The sequence below is a fragment of the Papaver somniferum genome, chromosome 10, assembly GCF_003573695.1.
Source record: "Papaver somniferum cultivar HN1 chromosome 10, ASM357369v1, whole genome shotgun sequence".
NCBI classification, from domain to species: Eukaryota; Viridiplantae; Streptophyta; class Magnoliopsida; order Ranunculales; family Papaveraceae; genus Papaver; species Papaver somniferum.
Window position 1 is genome coordinate 107,640,213 of NC_039367.1, and position 19,279 is coordinate 107,659,491.

The window sequence follows — 19,279 nt, forward strand, 5'->3', positions numbered from 1 at the left end:
ATGATTTACGAGATAAATACCTTGTTCGAATCTGATTTCGAAGCACAGATGATTTACGAGATAATAGCTGTGATTTACGAGATAAAATACTGTGATGAACCAAAACGCAGGAGCAGAGAAAACCACAGAGAAAACAATCTGAGATGAAAAAAAAAAGAGAAAGAAACTGAATTTGATTTGTTCGTGGAGTTGCAGAAAGGGTATTTTTGGTACTTTTGAAAAACTTGTCTTGTGTGACCCGCACGTTTTGGACTAGGGAATAAATATTCTGGTCCAAAAACGTTTTATTCTAGGGGTGGATTAGAGAGTAACCAGTACTGGGTTTCCTGGACTACCTAGTAATTCCTAGAATTAAAATTCTATTCACACTTCCTCGGTCAAATATGTTTCTTTTCTTTTTCTCGGTCAGATACACTAGGCGTGTCTTTCTGCATACAGACATCCACATTCTTTTCAATTGCATAACATGGCTTCCCTCTTTCTTCTCTTTCTTTTTAATTTTGGCTCGAAAATTTCCCTCCCAAAATTTTCTCCACTAAGATCGTGGGATGTTTATCACGATCTCAGATACAGTTTCTTTTTGGATAAACCCATATATTTAGTTTACACAGCAAACTTAGCCCTAGAATTTGGAAAAACGAATCAAAGGAATTGGAGAAATTAACTGCTTTGGGTAAGTGAATGATGTTTGGTTTCAACTTTTAATTGTTATGAGGTCTAAATTTTTCTTTATCTTTCTTTTCTTATCGATTTCTATATCTTTCATGTATTTAATTTGACTATGAAATCATCGAAATTGAAAAATAGTGAATTACTGAACCCTAAAAGGTTTAGGTTTAAAAATACATTGAAATATTCTAATTGAATGTAATCTGAAGGATTTTAGCTAATGGAAAATATGGAGTTAGAATGCTTGTTGTGTTTCTGATTTTTGATAATGGAAATTTCTAATCTTTATAAACTAGGATTTGTAATGTTGAAGATTTTTTTTTTGTAAAGGTTAACTGAATCGTGGTTTTTTGTTTTCAATAGAAAGTATTAGTAGTTACAGAAGATAGGTGCAACTTAAATGACAAAACAGATGTACAGAAAACATTAGTGAATTTCTGCTTTGGTCAACTAAGATAGGTGCCTTTTACAACAAAGTTTCCAAGTATCGTTAAATGCATTAAAATTTCAAATTCTTTGGATCCTCAGTCCAGACATTGTTGGAAGAAAAAACTTGATTTAGCTTAATTAAGAATATTCTAGAAGGCATAATTTGTAAGAAACGAAAGAAATTGATCTGCTAGTCTAAAACATTCTAGCTAGTGTTGTACAGTAGAGATAAGTCTAGGATGTTCTAGTCAGTCAAAATTGGCCTGTAAATGTGTAAATAAAGTCGATCACTAGAGTTTTCTAGAGTGGTCTTAGACTAGAGAATTAGAGAGAGGTCTAGAGATAGATGAGTCGGTAGAGTGAATCTATAAATAGGCAGTAGTGAATTCAGTTGAGACCTGTAAGTGAGTGAAATCCCAAAGTGGGTGGTAAGGTCAGTGATCGAGTGATAGCTAAAGTGAGTGGGAGTTTGTAAGAAAGTTAAATCCCTGTACAAACCAAAGTTTTGAAAAGTAATAGAAGTCCACTTCCATAAACTCCAGTTGAGTGTCCAGGAGTTATTTAAGAGTCATACACATCTTCAATACCATTTTGCCCATTAACCCCAAAATCATTTCCAACAGACATCGTCGACCACAAGAAAGAATGTTTTACCCCCGATAGACTCAACTAATTTTTTGTGCAAAGCATTCCATCCTAAGTTTTATGAATCTTTTTCTGTAGCTTCTAGTATGATTGCCTTAGCAATTTTTGTGCTATCAAAACGATCAGAAACACTGACCCACGGCTATTTCAAAATGGGTTAGATTTTGTACGCTATGATGGTTGAATACTAGTTGGGCCAGAGTAGTCTTGCCAAGACCCCCCATCCCAATGATAGAGATGATGCGGGGATCACTTGTTTAATCTTAATATCCATATTTGGCGATCTAACCCAAGTTTCTTCAATACCCTCGTCTCTCAAGGTAATACATAGGTCGTTATTGTGTTGTTTTTGGTGTATTTGACGACGACATTAGTTGGAGATTTTGATTTGTGTTTTATTATGTTTGGAATTAGTTGGATCTTTGTTTTTTGTGTATATTGTTTGTTGAGCATCTCGGATTGATATGCTTGGATTCTTATTTGATAATACATAGGTCAATTCCTGCTAAGTTACGTTTTAAATGGTTATGGATCTGTTGTTGCTTCAGTTTATGGTATCATAAGAGTTATAGACTAGTATATTGTATGTAAGCTTGATGTTGCTCAACTATTCTGAGCTTGAAATACTCTCTGACTTGTGCTGAATTGAAATTTAAGTGCTCACAGACAAGAATTCCACTTGAACTATTTTCAGTCGACCCTTGAAAGCACTAGACTATATATGAAAAACGTAACCCGTGCGATTGCGTATCAGTGTCCGGTATTTAGAAAATATTGGGATTTTCTTTGGCTTTGTCGGAGTTACGACAAGTAAATTCCATCTCTTAATTTTATCCTTGTTTATGGACATAAATAATTTCATTGTCTTATTTCTGAAATGGATTAATGGTTCTCGTAGCATGTTAATTTTCCTGTAGAATTCCATAACTTAATTAGGCTTCTTAAGATTATAGTAAAATGACTTGGCCAAGGGCTAATTAGTTGCTACTGATATGTAACTAATGGGGTTAATTTAGCAGTTTGATAAGTCACCTAATTGATTGTCCATTACAGATGAGATGTTGATTTATGAGTTGTTTTGATAGATCTATGGAGAGTGGATGCTGGTAGATGTAGTAGTTTGTTTGCTTTGTTATGCTCAAATTGGGATTGATTATTGTACAAGTGAGATAGTATACCTTTTGTTTGAGGATGGGAACAAGGTTAGATGTCTTTGTTTGTGTTTATTTTTATGAAAGGTGTGATCTTTAGATCAGGCGCGATGAGCTCAGGGGGAAATACTTGATCACTATGAGCAGTGAAATTCATTTTTAATTGTATTTGAATTTAATTTGTTATGGTTTATACTTTAGTTGAGGTGAATATTTGGAAATACTTCATGATAGATTTTATGTGAGTGCAGTTTAGTCATCTATGCGATGATCCCTCTGTGTTATCTCTTTATACATACAGAGAACATTTCAAACTATATTTTGCATTACATATGTATTAATGACCTCAACTTTCTTTTACAGACAACTTAACTGATATCAGTTTTGGAAGGTGCTGCGACAACTCAATTATATATCACACACTCAAGAGGTCCCAAGTGCTTCTACGTGGGTTAGTTTAATTTAAGTATCTATGTTTTTCTATAATTATTATCTATATAATTTGTTATCTGTTAGGGGCAACACTTTTTAACTCCGCCAATGCAAATGCTTATATCATTCCATTGCCGGTCCCAAGCCCAGATAAAGGAGGAGGGGAAAGGAGATTAGTCGGGAAGGGATTCAAGTAATTTTGGTTGATGTTGGACCATCCTCAATATCGTCACACGTACAAGAGGTAAAGCTGGTCTGTTGCAAGTTTTCTTAAATTAATTTGTGTTGGTTCAATTTATTGGTTTTGGGGAGCTGTGTTTGTTCACAGTACACGAGTAGGAAGAACTGTATGTAGAAACCTAACGCTATTGGGGTGTCAATCTAGTCCAGGTGTGACAAATGCATTAGGTAATTCTTTTTCAATTTGGAACTTTATGATTTCAGTGATGTTTTTTTCCGTTGTAGTTTCCTGATGTCAAATGTCTCATTTCAACCTAAGACTGTTGGCTTCTGTTTACATCAGATATGTTTCTTTCTAGGAAATTGGATAATCATCAACATGTTATCTCAATTTTTACTTTTGCATAAAGCCAGATTAGTTTCTCATTTTTGGATGCCATTGATATTGTGCTTTCATGAGCCATAACGAGTGGTACTTTTCTTTTGGTGTTTTAAGATGAAACTGTCATTTAACTCACTGTTAGTTGTATGGGAGCAAGTATTTTCAATCCGCTTGGATAGGCTAGTTGTACTTGTCTCACAAGTCTTTTAGTTTGTTTTCCAATCATGGAATGGAGGAAACTGTTTTGCTTTTTTTGGCACAGATCTTCGGTCCTTTGGCTGCTGTTTTTCCATAATTCGGGTGGAAGTTCTTGGTTGCCAAGCACATTAACTAGTGTTCTTTATTACAGTTACTGTGGATATCTGATGATGGCGTTCCAGACCTATGAGGCATTAATAAAGATGACTCAGATGAGCCATGCTTTGCTGATGAAGTAAGGACAGGATATCAAAGAAAACTACTAGGGAGCTGAATTTTTGTCTATTTCACATGGATGTTTTAATCTTCATTTAGTTGTATATTCTCTACCTGGAGGGGTCTGGTTCTTTTATACAACTTCTCATTTCCTGGTGGTTTCTCCCTACAGATCAGTCATCCGGTTCTTACTTATCTTGTGGTTCCTCCATCGAAAAGTCTACATGGAGCTAAATGAGTAATTTTTAAGGAAGCAGATGATGTGTTTATTTTTAAGCTTTACTGACTAATCCATAATAACTAATGTCATTACTTTCCTGATGCAGATTCATCAACTGGCTGTAAATTCTCTTCTTAGGAGCAACCAAATCAATGAGATGGAAGGAGGAGCCTTGTTTGTATTTGACCTTTGTATTTTTGAATCACATGCAAAAACTGGATTTCATGAGGCTAGTGCATTTGCATCTGCGTTTGGTATGCAGGTAAGAACTATACCCATTTTCTATATGGCTTTTCTTCTGGGTTTCTTTAATTGTAATCTGGTTCATCATCTCTGCAATCTACAGTCGAAACTCCATGATCCAGCGCCGTTTTGCACCGGGTATTACACTAGGTAACAAAAAGGATCCAAGTTTTTTTTGTTTGTCTCTGTCCAAAATAATAATAATAATTTGTTAACCATGTGTAAATCCGGACCGACGTAGAATTTTTTCGTATGCAGGTAATAATTTTTTCAAGCTCCACTGGAATTCAAGGAATATGCCTCCAAAGTTGGCGTAGATTTTGTCAGAAAAATGGTTTGTACTATTTATGTGCCATCAAGTTAGAAAGAGCAGCTGAATATTGCAAAATGTTTGATTGAGATCATAACTATGGCGTCCAGGAGGCTATCATTTTCATCATGGGTATCTCTAGGCGATATCCTAACACGTAAGTTACTGTAACACAGTTTATATAATTAACAAATCACATTATTAAATTCTTATTGAAGTCCAACTTTCCTGTAGCTATCAATCAATCATTGCAGTACTTTGCATGTGGATTAGACACCTTAGTTGAAAGCAAAGGTACTTCTGAAGTTAACATTCAATGTCCAGTGTTGAGTCTCAGTTTTTATTCTTTAGCATATGTTTGTAATTTTGTTTCTGCTGATATCCATGATCTGGATAATTTATGAAATACGCAAAATGAATTGACAGTGATAATGATCTCTTTGATAGGTTTCTTGGAGAGTTTCTCAGAAGAGCCTGCTCTGGTTCAGTTACATTTGCTTACAGTCACTATTAAATTTTTATGAAGAATCCAACAGAAGGCCCACAAAGAATGATTTAGGTTTGTTGCTTCAATGCTTGATATTGATGCTCCTGCATTTTCAATTGCACCATTGCAGGTAGTCCTGAATAATGCTACTGTTGAGACGGACAATCCAGTTCTGCGTGATCGGGCTATAATTATTTGCAAGTCTAACACGGTATTGCCAGACTGTAAGTCCACGGAAGTAATCGTTTTCGGATAATAAATATAGTGGAGATGTCTTCAAGTCCAACACGGTATTTGCCAGGATTTAAATGTTAGGAAGAACGTACAAGTTTAAGCTTCTCGCAAAAACCATCAAAAAGGATGGGCGACTAAAAGATACCTTGACACTACTAACGAATTTAGTTTCGTTTTCTTGTATTTGTAAAGAAAGAAATGATCCAATCTTATCTGTTTGACTCTTTGCTTGTTTCAAAAGCATATTAGTAATGATATTACGAGAAATATTGTACTCTTTATCTTTTAATTTGATGTGGCGAACATCAAAATACAGATACATATCTTGAGTATGATGTTCGAGAACTATGTCAGCTGCAGATGGTGACAAATAACCTGATATATATGTGATTTCAGTAACATCCAAAGGCCTAGTTTTGGAACCGCAGCCCAATGTTACAAGAGAAAAATTTAACAGTATCTATGTGTGACATATTGTGGAGACGTGTTACTACCTGCAAGAAATGGAACGGATGGTCTGGTGCTGTGAAAACGTTACTGACCAAATCCATAACATCTAAAAACTGTGACACAAAATCTGCCACACCCTCAACAGTAACGTTTATTCAGTGTTACTGAAGGTCTTTGTAACACCTATAAACCGTTACAATTAGGCTCATTTGGTGTTGTGGTAGATAGACTTTTGAGTGATAGATAAGTTCAAGTCTCGACATACCTTTTAGTCGATGAAGATCCACCAGTTCCTTGATTAGTCCTTCATCTTGGATGATGATTGCCATGACGTTCTTGAGCTCAACTACACTTTCTATCCTAGTCCGAGACTTAGCTATAGTAGACTAGAAATCAAGACTTATAGTTTTGATCACTAATATTGACAAACATGCTTGAGATAGCAACGCATGCGAGTTAGACCGAGCAATGCTCTAACAATCTCCCCCTTTGTCAATTTTAGTGACTAAACTATCAATACATATGGAATACAAAAATAAATGAAATAACTTTTGTAGCTCATATTCCACATGCCTAATCTTCAACATTACTCGAAATCTTCGCCACTTCCAAGTACTCCAATGATCCCAAAGGTTGTAAGTTCAGCATCATCGTTGTTGAAAATACGTAGCTATAACAACGAGAAAACAAGAGTTCTCAATCATTGTTATACAGTGTCATAGTATTATTATACGATATCAAAGTTCAATTGCATCACAACTTCGACAACAATACTATGGTGATATGTATCACTCCCCCTTAGTCAATACTCCATCTCACATGGAAACCACTCCCCCTTACATAATGATCCGAAAACCATATGTATTTGTAGTGTGAACTACATATTAATTCTCCCCCTTTTTGTCAATAAAATTGGCAAAGGTACGAAAATGGGATCCTAATGAAATTTTTGAAAGAGACATTTCATGACCAAAAGAAAGGACATATCATCTTATTTAGATGCAATCATATAGCCGAAGCTAAATGCATTCATCAAGGAGTTTATAAAGATACAAGATAACCCCTATAATATTCCACAACCGCACTCCCCACAAAGATTTGGCAATTAACCACAAGTTCAATTAAGAACTCTCCCCCATAATATGTCATTCCCGAAAGAACAACAAGAGCGACCTTAATTTCAAAAGAAAAGAAGGATTTCTTTGGACATAAAAAATCACATACAACTATGAATTTGAATCCAAAATACTCAATTAAATTAACCACAAGAGAACCCATGATTAATTTAATCGGAAATGCGCAACATAAGTGAACTTATGGAGACTCAAAAATAAACAATTAGATTAATCACAAGAGAACCAATAATTAATCTAATCGGAATACACAACCAAATTAACCACTAAAGTAATCAATTTAATTGGTCATGCTCGACATAAGATAACTTACGGAGCAACAACTAAATAACCAAACGAGAATGATTAATTTAGTTGAACATACTCGACATAAAGTACTTCACGGAGCAACAACTAAGCTAAAAATAACTCAATCGATTGTGCTCAACATAAGACACCTTATGGAACAACACAGTATGTACACAAAATTTTTGGATCGAATATCGACCTTATATCGTGGAATAAGTAAGGATTCATTCTATTTTCCATCACCGTTTGCACAATGACATACAATAGACATAATCCTTGAAAACAAAAGATTTTGACCCATCTTCTATCAATAATTGACATAATAGGCTTAACTTTTGTATTTGTCAAAAGTCCATTCATTCTTTTATCAACACATGCATATCGACATATAAAGGACTTAACTTTTGACAAGGTATGGGACAATCACAGTTCACTGACGTAAACACACATATCCCATAACAAATTGTAATATATAAAACCTTAAAGATTAATACTGCAAAAAATCATCTTCCAAAAAATTTTAGAATTTAAACCAATAAATCTAAAAAAATGAAGATGAAAACGTTGGACATAGCTATGTGTAATCACAATAATGGCCATTCCAAACTCTAGTTATTCTTCTAAACAAAACAAGAAAATAGAAGATTTACTAGGCTTAACAAAAAAAATCACAAGCTAAAAACCAAAGAGCAGACTCCAGTGCTATGCCCGTACTCATACTAAGATCAATTAGACGGTTCAGGAACATCACGAATCTTGGGGTCTTTGAGCTTGCGATTGACGGCATCCATTGCATCTTCAGAGAAGAGATTCTCTTTGAGAAGATCATTGGTGTAGATTTTATGAGACCAAGGTTAGAGGTAACCTTTTTCAACTCAGTCTTTAACACATCAAGACTTTTCAGAGTATCAACGAGCTGCAACTTTGATTCCTTAAAATATTTAAGAAAATCATGAACCACTTCAGCAGAAATCATATCCTCCTTCTCAACATCCTCATGAGTATAGGTATAGTAACATGAGGCATTAGGATGATCTTCATCTACAAGGGTTCTTTTCTTCATCCCTTCGGACTCAAAACCAATACCTTTATCAAGAAAGCCTTTAGCAAAACCACAAGCTTGTGAAGAGGACGACATTCTTGATAAACCAAAATAACTCAGAGTATGCAAACGTGTCTCAGAGTTTTGGTATTTTATATGGTTTCTTAGGGAGGGATACCTTTAGGGTTACTAAGAATTGATTCGTATTAGTAACAGGGGTACCCGTACGAACACAACCCGACCCAAGGAAAAGCTTTAAGACATAAATCTTTTTGCTACATGAAAATTCATAAATGGCTCAATAAATTCCATACCAACATAGGAGTAATTTAGAGCACAAGAGTAGCAGGCAACATTGTTGCAATGAAAACTTCTTTTAACAAAACGATCAATAAGAAACGACATTAAATACTTAAGCAACCTTTTATGCAGACAGTAGTTTAGCTATAGACGATAAGAAAATAGCTCCACTAAACAGAAGTAGTATGCTAACAGTATACCTGAAAAATGACACATCTTACTCAACAGGATTTTTGTGAGTAAGTTCTTTCATCCTTATGATTAATTAGCACAAGTATGAGATCTGAGCTCATTCAAAGAATTGTGTTTTTGGTCGAATCTCTTTTTCCTTCCGAATCTATAAAAGGATCCATTTTGATGTGAGAAATTATCATAAAACTTACTGTCATCAAAATATGAGACATAATTTGAGTCTTTATCAGAGGATTTTTGCCTTGAGGGAATTGACAACCTGTTGATAGTTTCCTTATTCCTTCCAATCATCTCCTTCAGGATATTTCTCATATCATCATTTTTGCTCCTTTCTCCTGGAATCTTATTCACATCAAGGACAACATTATCTTCTCTTTTGACGATAGGAGAGACTTGTTCCTTTCTTAAATGTTTTTTGTTAAGACTTCTGTTCTGCTTCGAAGCATTTGAGGAACTCATTGAACTGACCTTCTTGGTAGCATACACATGGTATGTACAAAAACCAATTGGTTTAGACATACGAATGTAAGTTACACCTTTGAGGATTAAGTCTAAGGTGTGTTGAAGTTGAACAAAGGATTTTTTATTCAACCTAGAGTTATCTTTTTGTTTACCAGAACATTTTGTCTCACAAAAGAGACATACTTTCTGATCACAAGAGTGATTAGACAGTACAGTCTTAACAGTCTCGTTAGGAGATTTCTTCCTTCCATGTATTGTAGAATACCCTTGACTGGAGGAGACTAAAACATCTTTTCTGGATGGAAAGAATTCCGATTTTACTTCTGGAGATGGAACATTTCCAGTCGTAGCAGAAGTACTTGATATGTTGGACTGCTTAGAGCATCCTTGAATAGAGAGTTTACTCAAGCGATGTTCAATTTCCAAAACATCCCTTTTGAGGCTGGCCTCAAGAGATATACATGAAGAATGATCTTCAGTATTTTCTTTGAACTTGCAGTCCCTTACAACACCAAGAAAAACATCGACATGATGTTTTAACCGATTAAATCTATCATCTTGGATTCTAACAAGATTAAGAATCAAATCACTCTCTTCAGCTGTTTCCCGTTCATTTAAAGAGACAGACTCTTTTGAAGGGTAATCGGAATAACACATGTCAGAGCCTGTCTGTCTAGTTTGAACACAGGGTTCGTCTATATTTGAGATTGGAGAATCTTTCTCTTTAATAGATGTAGACGGGACAGAACATTTTTTTCTGGTGACGCGTTTATCAGAGATAGTACTCTTGTCCATAAAGTTAGATCGCCACAAACACATACTTGTGAGGTCTTGAACGTGTTTGCCTGCTCTGATACCAATTGAAAAAGCGTAGGTACAACAACCACACCCAATATTTCGCTTAGCAATCTGTATGGAAAAACTCCAATATACTTTTAAGAGAATCAGCAAGACTCAATCTACAAAAAGTATATCAAAGAGTTTTATCTCTCTTTCTCGATTCAATTCTTTCTCAAGAAAATAGAAATCTGCGTGTCTAATTGAATACAAGAGAAATCACTTGAACGGTACCAAAGACCAATGTTCAAGGATCAATCAATTTCAATCAACAACCAAAGGTCGGATTTCTAATTGATTGATTCAAACGCATAACCTGTGATATCTCAATTATATAACAAAATATAATGCGGAATAGAAATAACACAGACACCAGAATTTTGTTAACGAGGAAACCGCAAATGCAGAAAAACCTCGGGACCTAATCCAGGTTGAATACCACACTGTATTAAGCCGCTACAGACACTAGCCTACTACAAACTAACTTTGTTCTGGACTGTAGTTGAACCCCAATCAATCTCACACTGATTCAAGGTACAATTGCGCTCCTTATGTCTTTAATCCCAGCAGGATACTACGCACTTGATTCCCTTAGTGGATCTCTCCCACAAATAAGAGTTGCTACGACCCAAAGTCGAAGAATTTAATAAACAACTCTGTATCACACAGAAAAGTCTACAGAATAGATAAATCTGTCTCCCACAGATAAACCTACAAGTTTTGTTCCGTCTTTTAATAAATCAACATGAACAGGAACCAATTGATAACCCGGACTTATATTTCCTAAGAATAGCCTAGTATTATCAATCACCTCACAATAACCTTAATCGACGCGGCGAAAGAAGATATTGTGGAATCACAAACGATGAGACGAAGATGTTTGTGATTACTTTCTATCTTGCCTATCGGAGATATAGATCTCAACCTAATCGTTACGATTGTACTCAAAACGATAGAATCAGCAAGATTAGATCATACAACTACGAGAAAGTAGGTTCGGTCTGGCTTCACAATCCCAATGAAGTTTTTAAGTCGTTAACCTGGTTTTTAAGAAGAAACCAAAGGTTAAAGGAGAATCAACTCTAGCTAATACAACTAGTATCACACATGAGGTGTGGGGATTAGGTTTCCCAGTTGCTAGAGTTCTCCCTTATATAGTCTTTCAAATCAGGGTTGCAATCAATGTTAGCTTGGTAACAAAGCATTCAATATTCACCGATAGATGAAAACCTGATTAGATTCAAGCTAATATCTTTCAACCGTTGGATCGAAAACTTAGCTTGTTACACACAAATGAAATGTACTATTTTGGGTTTACGTAACCGGGGTAAACATGAACATTTGTTGGTTCAACAATATTTAACCAAATGGTTAGCCATACGAGCACTTTCATATCAACCATGTTCTTTTTCACCATAACTAGTTCAAATGACTCAAATGAACTAGTTAGAGAGTTGTTCAATTGTAAGGAAATCTTATGTAACTACACAAGACACAATTGAAGCAAAAACGATTTGATTCACTCGAATCGGTTCATGAACTATAAAGCCACAGTTTGCATTTAGCATTCCTTAGTTAATATAAATAAGTTCACAAACAATCGTCTTTAGAAATAACCAGCTTAAGTTCGCAGACTTAGTTCGCGGACTTAAGTTCCCGGAAGGAGTTCTCAAACTCCAGCAGATTTTCTCGGGTCGAGAACTTCCGCCAGTTCGCGGACTGAGTTCACAGCTCTTGTTCCGTTTCTCTTGATCAACAAAGTTCGCAAACTTCGTTTCAAGGAAAAAGGACTTATACATATATGTGTTGACACACAATGCTTATATCCATCATTGGTTATATAATCTAAACTCTCATTTCAATCATTGAAACATTCTTAGAGGACGTTATATAGTTGTTATTCACAAACCATTTCTCGTCAAAGCAATTTTCAAAGTGATTGAAATGTAACACGACTTTCGTCACTAGGCAAAGATGAACTTGGTCAAAGCAAAAGCTTACCAACACATATTTCGAGAAATAGATAGGCGAGATAAACTCGGCTCGAAATAGCAAATGTGTATAATCAAAGTCTATATAGCAAAACGACTTTTATCTCAAAAATGGAGATAGAGTAGATAGACTTTTGAGTGATAGATAAGTTCAAGTCTCCACATACCTTTTAGTCGATGAAGATCCACCAGTTCCTTGAGTAGTCTTTCGTCTTGTATGATGATTTCCATGGAGTTCTTAAGCTCAACTACACTTTCTATCCTAGTCCGAGACTTAGCTATAGTAGACTAGAAATCAAGACTTATAATATTGATCACTAATATTGACAAACATGCTTGAGATAACAACGCATGCGAGTTCGACCGAGCAATGCTCTAACCGTCTTGCAGTGAAAGAATTGAAAACCCAGTAAACCCGGGGGGAAATAAACTGAGACTTTCCAATCAAATAGACATATTTCTGAAAAAAAAAAATTAGTTTTTCATCTCCGAAAGAAAAAGTCTCAATTGATTCTTCATTTCGTTGGCGTTTTAGCATCAATTACAAAAATTGTAAAAAAAAAGCAACTTCACGCACGAAAGAAGGAAGCAGAATCTGAACTTTGTAGTTAATTATCTGATGCATAACAAAGTAGAGAAGAGTAGTTGTTCTTCATTTTAGACGATCCACTCATTGCTACCGGAAAAAGATAATGGTTTTGATATCTGATTGATTTCGTGTAATATATTAGTAATTAAAAATAGTTTTTTTTTTTTTGATTGTTTGATTATTTGATTGATGGAAAGGTTCAACTGCTTATAATGTTTGATTGTCTGATTTTTAGGGGTTTAAATTTGTAGGTTTGGTTTTCATTGTAAAAAATATATGAGTTTACTAAGGTATAGGGTTATTGTTTTATTTTTTTCTTCGTAGATTTTTACCTTTGTTGATTAGAGGTACTAGATCACTGTGATTACTTTCTTTTACTAATTTTTTTCTTCTTTGGGTATCAAATATTTTGGTGAGACAAGGTATGGACAACTTAGCCTATGTAAGTGCCGGTCGAGATTTGTTTTTCCAATTGATAAATCTACAGTTTTGGTTGATCCTATCAAGAAAATGCTGTGCGTCACAAAAAAAGAGGTAGTCGAATCATCTCTCTCTCTTTCTCATTTTCTCACTTCGTTTTCTCACATTGCAGTTTCCATGCGGCCAAAGAATAAGATTAAAACCCATCTACACAAGTACTCATTGCTATCAAAACCCCAATCTTTTGGACTTAAAAATATCTACAGTATTACACACTAGATGATTAATTTACCTAGAGTTTCTGAATTGCGGTGGTTTCGCATTATGAATATTGTTAATAACCTAATCTGACTTTACATTCAAATCCAAATGGCAAGTTTTTGCTTGCTAAGCCTTCTTTTTGGTTGAGGCCTTGAGGGTAAAGGTTGAGTCCATATTTTATTCCCTAATCAGATTAATTTGAAATTCTCTTCTTGAACATATACTTTAAATTTATGAACTTTAAATTGTTTATGGAAATGTCAGTGTCAAGAGCTTAATATTTGGTTTCGATGAGTTTAATGAATATGTGTAGGTATATTTCTGTTGAGGTTAGATGCTGAAGTTTATGCATTTGAATGGCAAGTTAGTCTCCCTTCAGTTTTCATTGTGATCAATGTGATGCATTTTAAATTCTGAATTCCTCTACATATGTTCTACAATGTTTCATAGTTGTATCAACTTTACACAAAAGTGTGTTCCCTAATGTATTTAGAATCAAGATATTGGAATAGTTTCTTATTGGTTTACTAAGATTAGGTTCTAATTTGTTTCTTCTTCCATTATTAGTTAATAGCTCTGAATCACTTTTTATATGGTAGTGTTTCTTTGTCTCTTTGTATTTTTGTTTATCTTCTTGGATTCTGTATCACGTATTGAGGTTTTTGGATAGATCACAAGTAAATATGGTGAATGCAGTCGTCGTAGTTAGTGGTAGTAAGACTACAAATGTTTGTACGCCAACCAGAAATGTTGAGAAAAGCATATTGAGAATGCTACTTTGTATTGTTTAAATTGTCAGATTGTAATTATTTCACCAATGGTTTTTTGATCTTTTATATGCAGGAGCGCACTTTGGTAATCCTGAAAACCTTGTCGCGCGCGGAGATGGTGTGTGGCTTTGTTTGTCTTCCTTCTTTTACATAGTCTCTATTAATTTTAGTTCTGAAACATTGTTAGTGTATTCTAATATTCTTGATCGTCGTATTATTTATCATTCAGTGTAGACATGTGATTTTGTTAGAATCCTTTGCACATTAATGGATTATCGGTGGTGCATTTGTATTTCAGTCAAAATTGACGCAGACATATCAAATCTCTTGGTCCTCTACCCCCTATTCGGTATTTAATTTAGGGGGCTACTGACCCTTTTTAGCTGAAATTGTGAAGGTTTCCATGATGGTTATTGCAGTTGTTGCTCTGGAAGGAATTGCTAATCCCCTGTAATAACTGAATTAAGAGCTGGAAATGATAGAGTTGGTGTTACTGTTCCTCTCAGGACTGTTGCTTATATAACAAAACTAGAGGTAATTAAGTTTCCTTAAATCTCCGAATTGTGATATATGCGTGTATTCTATCTAGAAATGTTCATTAATAAATGTTGCTGCATAACGTATTCCAGGTGCTCCCTGTCAGAACACATTGACATCAGAAATGGTCTGCACATCGCATATTAGGTGAACCAGTAAATGCTATATTGTTCCTTATAAATTGTTAAATTCCCTATACATGGAATGTTTTCCGTAACCCTGAGATTGTTCGGATGTCTTTTGGTGTCCGGATACATGGTTGAAAAATCACCCCAGATTTTTTTGTTTCTTCAATTACATATTGAAAGTTTTATGTTTTTTTCTTGCTTTGTAGATGTTTCTGATTATAATTTGTGTTATGCTCATCTTACACAAGAATGGCATCTTATTGTGATCAAGCAGGCAACATAGCGCAACTACTACTAACAGTGATTAAAGTGTTGTCTTTTTGTTTGTTTGTGTAATTTGATTTTGTTAATGCGATTATTCAGTTGTATTGGTTGTGATTTTTTGTGTGGAGAATATCAGGACAGAGTTTAGCTTAAAGTTGTTCAATGACCACTTATATTTTTAATGGATCAAGAAAATGAATCCCAGTTAGTCTATTGATCTTTATGTATTTCTTGGTTTTGTGCTTACTCTGCTTTTCCTTGAAAAGGATTATGACGAGCATTTTTTACGTGATATTGTGCAGCTTCTGCTCCAACTCCATAATCATTAGCTGTTCTAACTGTGGTTCCCGGAAGTGTTTACGAATTAGGCAAAAAAATCAAACACCAAAGAATATCGATGGGATATAAAGCCGTTGTTTCAGAGGAAGGAGATTCGAGCTTGCATTGATATCTTGATTTTCGTATGATAAAATCCAAATGGAAAAACAAACTGATCTTTAGGTTGTATTTATATATCTTTATAATCAGTCCCTGGATGTCAAGGAGTATTAGTTTTGCGTGCTTTGTCCTATTGTTTTCCTATTTTATAAAGAATCCTGTTATAGGGCTTAGAAAATCCATTAGAGGCTGATCTAATAGGACAAAATCAGTCACTAGATGATAATTTCAATCGTCCTTATCAAAAATATTAATAATGACTAATCAACCCTTCTATAGTTACGGTTGAAAAAAAATGTTACGGTTGTTTTTTTTTTTTTTTGAAATCAGCCGTAACTCACTAAAACTAACTGTAAAATGATTTTTTATTTTCATCCATATGAAGATCTATCCATTTAAAAAATCATGTTTTTTTTATCACGCAACCTCATTCAGTTCTTAATTATGGTGAAGAAGACTCTGCAGAGTACAAATCGTCTGTTTTCCGGCTACAAAATGCATTCGTGCGTTAAGTTATACCAGTACTTGAATTATTGTTGGTGCAACAGAAAAACTGTGCATCACATCTTTTGAGCTATTCCACAAGGGGATTGAATTTTTTTGGAAAACTGCAACCCAGGATACCACCATATGAGGAGATATTAACGGTATAAAAGAGGATTATGGAATGGAATGCAAGGCAAGGCAAGACCCATATATTGTTTTTTTTTCTTTTTAATTATGCTCCATCATCATCGCCCACGGCGGGGCTCGAACCCGCTTCATCTTCATGGGAGGCTGTAACTACCAACTAGGGTGTAGAACACACACAACATATTTTGTGAATTCCATGGAGATCTTATCTCCGTCGGTCTGCCCGTAGTGGCATATTAAATTTAGGCATTATTTTTTTTTGATGGAAAATTTAGGCATTATTAATACCGATAGGGCAATCACAGAATCCAGTCTCAATTACAAGTTCAATTTGTAACACTCAACCCTTAAAATAGAGCAATCAATATCTCATTAGCATTTTTTTTATTGGATTAATATTTTCGGTTCTTAAGTTCTTATACGTCCTAAATGCAGACCGTACCCACGACGCACCTACATGAGACTTTTGAACATATACAGGATCAAACTAAAAAGCTAAGTGGGGAGAGTTCAAACGTGTATGCATTGGGGAGGATGATTGCAATGATTAACCCTGTTTGTCCATAGAAATGGTCGTATGAATTGCAAGCCTATGAAAAGAATTGGGGTCCTAAAAGGGAGACAATCTAGTATCCCGTAGTTCTGTGGCGCTTCGTAGTTTTTTTTTCTCTTTTTTTTTAATCGGTAAAGAAGCCAATCTATTTTTTTTGATAAGAAACTTGAATATATTAATTAAGCAAGATAATACAAAAGTTCTACAATTTCATTTTTTCGAAAACATTAGAAATGATATTTTTTTTTGTGGATTTGTTGTAGCATATACTTCGAAAAGTGTTGTAGTCTTCTTATTCTTGCTTCCTTTGCTACTGAATCTGCTGCAGCATTGTAATCTCTGTTTATAAATTTTATCCTGACTTGTGGAAGAGTGTCCAGAATGGAAATAATGCCTTCAATGGTATTCTCCGCCGTCCAGAATGGAAATAATGTCTTCAATGGGAATAATGTTATAAGAAGCCAATCTAGTGATGAGAAAAAAAAGGTATAAAAGAATCATACCACCCTAAACCAAAACAATGAAGAAAGAAACAAAAAGGAACCAAGTAGAGGTAACAAGACTACCAATTACTTAAGGAGGTCGAAATACACAGCGAATCTCCTTAATGAAAACCAGCATTTCGCTCTTATTACACCTTAATGAGAACCAGCCCATGCCGTTTCGGCACGGGTTAAGTCCTAGTATAACAAAATATAATGCGGAAAAGAAATAACACAGACACCAAAAGTTTTGTTAAAGATGAAACCGCAAATGCAGAAAAACCTCAGGACCTAGTCCAGATTTGAACACCACACTGTATTAAGCCGCTACAGACACTAGCCTACTATCAATGAACTTCAGACTGGACTGTAGTTGAACCCTAATCAATCTCACACTGATTCAAGGTACAGTTGCGCTCCGTACATCTCTGATCCCAGCAGGATACTACGCACTTGATTCCCTTAGTTGATCTCACCCATAACCAAGAGTTACTACGACCCAAAGTCGAAGACTTGATAAACAAATCTGTCTCACAGAGAAAATTCTATAGGAATAGATAAATCTGTCTCCCACAGAAATACCTACAAGTTTTGTTCCGTCTTTTGATAAATCAAGGTGAACATGAACCAATTGATATACCAGACTTATATTCCCGAAGAACAACCTAGAAATATCAATCACCTCACAATAATCTTAATCGTATGGTAGCGAAACAAGATATTGTGGAATCACAAACGATGAGACGAAGATGTTTGTGATTACTTTTTATCTTGCCTACCGGAGATTAAATCTCGAGCCAATCTTAAATAAGATAGTACTCAAACACGATAGAAACAGCAAGATCAGATCACGCAACTACAAAGAAAACAATTGGGTCTGGCTTCACAATCCCAATGAAGTCTTCGAGTCGTTAACCTACATGGTTTCGTTAAAAACCTAAGGTTAAAGGAGAATCGACTCTAGATTATGCAACTAGTATCACATAGGAGGTTTGGGGATTAGGTTTCCCAGTTGCTAGAGTTCTCCTTTATATAGTTTTCAAATCAGGGTGTGCAATCTAAGTTACCTTGGTAACAAAGCATTCAATATTCACCGTTAGATGAAAACCTAATTAGATTCAAGGTAATATCTTTCAACCGTTAGATCGGACTTAGATTGTCATACACAAATGAAATGTACCCTCATTTAGGTTTATGTAGTCGTCCCTAAACGTGTACACAATGTTGGCTCAACCATAGTTAACCGAGGTTAGCTATATGAATACTCTCATATCAACCCTATTCATCTTAACCATAATTGGTTCAAATGACTCAAATGAAACTAGTTAAAGAGTTGTTCAATTGCTATATTCTCATAGAAGTATACAAGAACACAATTGAAGAAAAATCGGTTTGATTCATGATAGACGCATTTATGTGTCTAGTATATCTCAATTGTATATAGTGTTAGCGCTCGATTTTGTACTTAATTGGTTATTTTATTTATTTGTAGGTGTTTTTGGAAAAATAAGGCTTTGTGGCGAAATTGGCTAAAAATGCGGCATTTGGACCTCCGTTGATAACGTACCGGAAGCGCCCCAGAATTGTACCGGAAGTACCCCAGGAATATCCCGGAGGAACCCCGAAAAAGTGCGGAAAACATCCCAGAAAAATCACTAAAGGCACACAAGTTTTGGTTATTTCCACCCAACAATTTTATTTCAGCCCCACTTG

General features: G+C 35.1%; 1 protein-coding gene and 1 long non-coding RNA gene across 10 annotated transcripts; both read left to right on the plus strand.

Moving 5' to 3' along the window:
* Positions 1-455: 455 nt before the first annotated feature.
* LOC113319210 lies at positions 456-6,065 on the plus strand. Of its 7 annotated transcripts, none has more exons than XR_003345223.1 (11): positions 456-673; positions 3,258-3,345; positions 3,477-3,734; positions 4,238-4,321; positions 4,475-4,540; positions 4,629-4,784; positions 4,869-4,915; positions 5,024-5,099; positions 5,186-5,232; positions 5,310-5,369; positions 5,523-6,065. XR_003345223.1 is itself a non-coding variant. In XM_026567480.1 (9 exons), exons 5-9 carry the CDS (start codon positions 4,623-4,625, stop codon positions 5,597-5,599), a joined length of 393 nt encoding a protein of 130 aa, XP_026423265.1. In that variant the 5' UTR covers positions 456-673; positions 3,258-3,345; positions 3,477-3,734; positions 4,238-4,321; positions 4,475-4,622; the 3' UTR covers positions 5,600-6,065. The 7 variants fall into 7 exon arrangements, 4 of the variants coding, with proteins under 4 accessions (XP_026423265.1, XP_026423268.1, XP_026423266.1 ...); XR_003345222.1 differs by having other exon boundaries at positions 3,477-3,570; positions 3,655-3,734; positions 5,024-5,232; XR_003345221.1 differs by having other exon boundaries at positions 5,024-5,232.
* Positions 6,066-12,963: 6,898 nt separating this feature from the next.
* Positions 12,964-15,996, plus strand: LOC113317488. 3 transcript variants are annotated; one of them, XR_003343582.1, is made up of 5 exons: positions 12,964-13,614; positions 14,605-14,649; positions 14,951-15,065; positions 15,161-15,664; positions 15,763-15,996. It is a non-coding gene; the product is annotated as an uncharacterized LOC113317488 (long non-coding RNA). The 3 variants fall into 3 exon arrangements; XR_003343583.1 differs by having other exon boundaries at positions 15,161-15,215; XR_003343581.1 differs by lacking the exon at positions 15,763-15,996 and having other exon boundaries at positions 15,161-15,673.
* The last annotated feature ends 3,283 nt before the right edge of the window (positions 15,997-19,279 follow it).

Bases quoted from the DNA above. Each gene is read 5' to 3' on its own strand.
- LOC113319210 (XM_026567480.1), top strand. From the start codon at position 4,623: ATGCAGATTCATCAACTGGCTGTAAATTCTCTTCTTAGGAGCAACCAA. The intron at 4,916-5,185 runs GTAACAAAAAGG...TATGGCGTCCAG, and splicing joins TGCACCGGGTATTACACTAG to GAGGCTATCATTTTCATCAT. The intron at 5,370-5,522 runs GTACTTCTGAAG...TCTCTTTGATAG, and splicing joins CACCTTAGTTGAAAGCAAAG to GTTTCTTGGAGAGTTTCTCA.